The sequence below is a fragment of the Juglans regia genome, chromosome 11 (assembly GCF_001411555.2).
Source record: "Juglans regia cultivar Chandler chromosome 11, Walnut 2.0, whole genome shotgun sequence".
NCBI classification, from domain to species: Eukaryota; Viridiplantae; Streptophyta; class Magnoliopsida; order Fagales; family Juglandaceae; genus Juglans; species Juglans regia.
In genome coordinates, this window is record NC_049911.1 from 22,507,523 (window position 1) to 22,513,544 (window position 6,022).

Here is a 6,022-nt window from a genome sequence, read left to right on the forward strand (position 1 = left end):
AAAATAAAATAAAAAATAAAAAATCTAAAGGATATATATTATGATGCTTATCTGCATTTAAAATGTTCATTCTAAGGCTCTGTTTGGTACTGCAATTGTTCTTAAATGTTCTTAGATATTTTCAGATATTTCATTTCCAAACATCATACAAATCAAAATATTTTTTAATTTTTAATTTTTAACTTTTTTGTTTAATTATTACCTAATCGTTACAACTTTTTCAAACAAAACACAAAAAGTAATACAACTTTTCAAATTTTAAAACAAAAGTAAGATTAAAAAATTATATTCAAATAATTTTTTAAATTTATAATATTTTTATTCAACCTTATTTCTCCAATTTCCCAAAACTCCAATAAAACATCTTAACTCAAACTATTTTACTACTATTCACAAATAAATTGAGATATTCTAAATCTCCAAACGGAACCTTATATCACTTAATACTGGTTCTCGTGATCTACAATATAGGAAAATCTCGAGATTTTTTAGTTTGACTCCTTAATTTATAAATATATATATATATATATATATATTAACTACATTGTCCATTTCCCAAAGTCCCAATAAAGCATCTTAATTTAAACAATTTCACTATTATTTATAATTAAATTGAGATATTCTAAGTATCCAAATGTGACTTATATCATTTAATATTGGTTCTCACGATCTATAATACTAGAAAATCTCGAGATTTTTTAGTTTGACTCTTTAATTTATAAATATATATATATATATATATACATACATACATATAATACACATACACAATACATTATTGGGGTACTAAATGTACCCAGCAAGCGAGCAAATAACCACGAGACTGATAAGAACCCTCTAGTCTCATTAGTTGATCCTCGAGATCCCTTTCTCCCAAAACCAAGGTTTGCCCACCAAGGTAAAACGTCCCTAATAACCAACCCAGTCAGGATCAGTAGGCTCAGTTGGTAACTTGGTAGTAAGATCAAACCTAGAGTAGGCACCGGGTGCTCAAAGGGTTTATTACCACATTTAATGTCCCGTAATAGCCACTTGGGAGACCTGCCAGTGTCAGTCTGCGAGAGTCATTGGCCCAAGGAGAGGGGAAGTTGTGCCACATCCCCATGATATAGAGGAGAATTAGAGAGAGGTAAGCCACAAGACATTATGATTTTGATCTTCCTTTTCTAAAGTAACAAAAAAAAAAAAAAAAAATCTAACTTAGGCATATATAGAAAGTATCCCTCTCGAGTGTTCGAAGTTCATTCTCTGCTCACAGATAGCAAGGTAGCAGGGGTGCTGGTCTCGATCTCACTTGGTAGTGCCCCTCTCGATGATTGTTGACTTAACATTGATTTCGTGCTTGAGTTGGGAGGGCCCTCCCTCCATCCATCGAGTCAAGTAATTCGTAGCAAGCTGGTAGCAGCAGGTGTACTGAAATTTGCATCAACATAAAAAATAATAAAAATCCTATAAGTTATTGTCTTCGACTATCATCATCACATTGAGAAATACATGCAACATCGAATTAGATAATAACTTATATATATATAAAAAAATCCCGCCATATATTATCAGTTGAGATATTAATAGTTATGTTTAATTAATAACTCTTATATAAGATCAATGCTTGTTAATTATTATATAAAAATGATAAAAATTATTCACGAGCTATTAATTAACAGTAGTGTGTGTGTGTGTGTATATATATATATATATATATAAATATAATATCCCTCAACATATATATATAATGGATTAATATTGACGGAATAACGTCGATGCGGTTTCTAGCATTGCTCAAATTAATTAGAATCGATGCCAAAACTGGACAAAAAGTTGATTTTGTCAAGTACTTGGGGCAAGAGAATCGGATATTTGTTAGAAAAAAGTGCAATTTGTTGCTTGAATATTGCAACACAACATGAATCGGGCGCTTTAGTTATGATCAGAATCTTAAGCGTACGTGTGGATTATAAATTAATGTACAGTCCTGTTATGGAATTTAGCTAGAATACTGTCATGACCTTTTTTATTTAATTTTATTTTTAAGGTTGTAGTGGCAAATATATATTAGTGTCTGACCTTAAAATATTAATAAAATATTCCCCAAGATAAAATGGCGCAATGATTTGACTGTTGTTAATGCCAACTACAGTTAATCATCATGGCAGATTTCTTTCCTGTCTTAATGCAATATTTCAAATGCCACTGACAAAGGGTGACTATTAAGCGTGGACCACCCCGCATGCATGCTGCATCAAATTTGTACTTTATATATATATATATATATATATATATATATATATATATTCATAAAATGAAAATAAAAATTAAGAAAAAAAACTATATATATATATATATAAAAACTCCTTAATTAAATAGGTAGCCTGCGTGGAAAGGCATATGATCACTCAAAATCAAGTCATGATATTGATAGAAACCATATTATTCCCATGCAATTTGCTGCATATCCAAAGTACTGCATGCATGAAACCACTAAAAAAGAACTTTTATATATCCGCGCGCGCCCATTGCTTTCTCGAAAACATTATACGCCCTTCCATGTTATCCTAAAGTCCATGTAATATTAACATATATATGCCTTAAAAAATCATTAATCTATATATGCTAAGGAAAATGAGGAAAAAAAGAAGAAGAGATCATGAATTGGGGGTGGGGGGAGAGAGATAGACAGATCATCAGAAGAAACTTGAGAGGGAATACTGTTAAGACCACCTTTTCTCTTCATTATGTTGACTGTGATTAAAATCCCAAGCTCAAGGTGAGTGAGAGATGCGTACCCAATTGATCCACTTGGCCTTGAATTAAACCCCTATAAATTTTCAGCCTTCTAGCTCATTCATCATCTTGTAGCTTTGTATCCTCATATATATGTATATATATATATAGTTCACCTTTCAGGACCTATGATATTAATCCTCAAGTGTTTGTTTGCCACAGCCTCAACACTACATTCTGATCTGATCCCAGTTTTGATCCAGCTTGTTGTAATTGATCATAATCATAATCACCATAAACTTCTCTAAGAAAGGTTAGGTTTCTTTTATATAAATTCATCCACCATGCATGTATGCATGTTGCTGTTTTTTTTTTTCCTCATGATTTCTTTCTAGTTTGATGTTTGGTAAAGTAGTCTAGAAGGAAAGCTTTATTTAATTATTATTTCCAATTTTGTTGCTTTTTTTTTTTCTTTTTCTTTCAATAGGTGCATCATGGGATTTTCCTCCGTGCTCATGTGCAAACAAACAGTACAACCATTATTAGAGTTTCCATCTGGAGGGCTGAAAATGGATGTCTTCAATCCTCACCGGATCAGACATAAAGAAAAGGTAGTCATTGTAATGGGAGCAACCGGAACCGGGAAGTCAAGACTCTCCATTGATCTCGCCACCCGATTTCCGGCAGAAATCATAAACTCCGATAAAATGCAAGTGTACGAGGGACTTCACATAGTCACCAACAAAGTAACCGAGGAAGAGCAACGTGGGGTGCCGCACCATTTGCTAGGGATACTGAATCCCAGTGCAGATTTCACTGTAACAAACTTCTGTGACAAGGCCTCTATCGCCATCGAGTCGATCTTGGGACGAGGCCGGCTTCCGATCATCGTTGGAGGCTCGAATTCTTATATGGAGGCCTTAGTTGAAAACGATGATTACATGCTCCGATCGAAGTATGACTGCTGCTTTCTTTGGGTGGATGTGTCAATGCCTGTGCTGCACTCATTTGTTTCCAAAAGAGTTGATCAAATGGTTGAGAATGGGATGGTGGATGAGCTGAGAAACATGTTTGATCCCAATGCCGATAATTCAAGGGGGATCAGAAGAGCAATTGGGGTTCCAGAATTCGATCAGTATTTCAGAAATGAACCATTTTTAGACAGAAAACAACGTGGGATTTTACTCCAAGAAGCAATCAATCAAATGAAGGAGAACACATGCAAATTAGCATGCCGACAACTGGGGAAAATCCATCGTCTGAGAAACATAAAGGGGTGGAATATGCATAGGATTGATGCCACGGAAGTGTTCCAAAAGAAAGGAAGATCATCAGAAGCAGATGAGGCAATATGGGAACAGGTGGTGGCTGGACCAAGCACAGTTATTGTTGGCCAGTTTCTTTACAATGTTGCCGCTTCCATGGTCCCTACAACTCATGTTGCGGGGATTAAAGTCAGGAATAATGTAGGAACTGCTGTTGCAAGCGCAACTTACTAGATATATATTAATATATATATATATATATATTATATAATATATATATATATATGATAATGATTTCCTTACACTTTCTTTATTATTGTATTACTATCCAGTCATTTTTTTTATTTTGATCTTTGAATTTGGATTGAAAATTTAAAGAAATGATCTTCTTGCATAATTTAAAAGAAAATAAATTCAATCAACTAATATAATCATGTAACTTATTTAAAAAAAATTTAATTTTATAAAAATTGACATTCTTTTATTTTGAGTCAATTTTTATAAAATTGAATTTCTTTTTAATTAAATTACATGATTACATTGATTAATTAAATTTATTTTCTTCTAAATTATACAAGAAGTTCATGTTCTGATATTTTTAATCCAGATTCAAATAGCAAAAAGAGAAAAAAAAAATATCTAAATAGTAAAACAGTAGTAAATGGGATATAAAAGTATCATCACATAGGTGGTTTTCATTTTTATTTTTTTTAGTTTTTTTTTCTTATAATTATAATTACATCTTGCTATGAGAAATAAGAGTGTAGATCGAGCCTATTTTGCTTTGTAATAATTTAATTAGGATAAAATGATGTTAGTTTTATAAGTTAGCTTACAAAAATAACCTTCATGTTAAAATATTATTGTATAAAATATTATGAAAAGTGACGTGTGTTTATCATATATATATATATATATATATATATATATATATTGGTGGATTTCTTTAGATCGCAAGTACCATTATTGTTAAATTTAAAGATAAAGATTTAATCTGTCACATCATTATTTTTGAAAGTAATGGTTGAGATCTAAAGAAACTTACTGGATAGATTATTTATCCTTATAAATCTTAAAGTTTTGGATTCAAATTAATTTCAACCGAATGACATATATATGAATGGTTCTTTCTCTTTTGATGTTCTATATTATTTATGTAATGTTTGGGGGGAAATGTGTTAATTTGTGATATAATATAGCTATTGTTTAAGCCTATAAGGATATAATTCAGAATTTTTTAAACATTTAATTATCGTCCAATATTTGAAGTAATTAAACTTCAAAGCAAATAATTAATCATGTCCTATATATATATGCCGCTCAAAACCAAACCATCGTTTGATAATCCAATGGCTAGGCGCTGGAAATTGCATCCCAAAAACATCTCTATCTGCTTTATCTACAAAGGGATTTGATCACAAAGTTAAATTCACAAATTACGTGAGTTGATGTGTTACGTAAAATTATAAAATTATTTTTATTATAAAATAAATGTGGTGTACCATATAAAATTATGTCAGTTTATGAATTTATTTTTATAAAATCTATTTGTGCTTATAGCACTTCTCATTTTTATATCTAATATTACGAGAAAAATCCCTACATCTATAAAGTGATTATTATTATTTTTTGTTATCATAAACCATAGGTAAAACTATTTAAGGCATAATGAGGATTCTAATGGAGACGTATCTAGGGGAATTAAGGTCCCCCTAAATTTTTTGTTAGTACTATTTGAATGCTTTTACGCTATGTACACACTATCTACATGATATAATTTGATTTGTAATATTCAAATTTAAAATTTATCTTTTAAATTAAATTATGTTACGTGAATAGTATGTGACGTACGTAAAGACTTTTATATAATAGAATTACTCTTATGCTAAATACAAGAAAAAAAATACATTTATCACTTTTTTAGTCATTATTTTAATATCTCTTGATATAATATTAAATAATTAGTTCATAAATAAAATATAATAAATAATTTTTAATTATTTAATACAATAATATCATAAAGTGACGAAAGAATA

At 30.5% G+C, this 6,022-nt stretch overlaps 1 protein-coding gene across 2 annotated transcripts; it reads left to right on the forward strand.

Moving 5' to 3' along the window:
• The first annotated feature begins 2,632 nt into the window (after positions 1-2,632).
• On the forward strand, positions 2,633-4,222 carry LOC109010913 (adenylate isopentenyltransferase 3, chloroplastic). 2 transcript variants are annotated; one of them, XM_035695550.1, is made up of 3 exons: positions 2,633-2,764; positions 2,944-3,034; positions 3,209-4,222. In XM_035695550.1, the coding sequence occupies exon 3, from the start codon at positions 3,216-3,218 to the stop codon at positions 4,218-4,220; it is 1,005 nt and encodes a 334-aa protein (XP_035551443.1). In that variant the 5' UTR covers positions 2,633-2,764; positions 2,944-3,034; positions 3,209-3,215; the 3' UTR covers positions 4,221-4,222. The 2 variants fall into 2 exon arrangements, with proteins under 2 accessions (XP_035551443.1, XP_035551442.1); XM_035695549.1 differs by lacking the exon at positions 2,633-2,764 and having other exon boundaries at positions 2,789-3,034.
• The last annotated feature ends 1,800 nt before the right edge of the window (positions 4,223-6,022 follow it).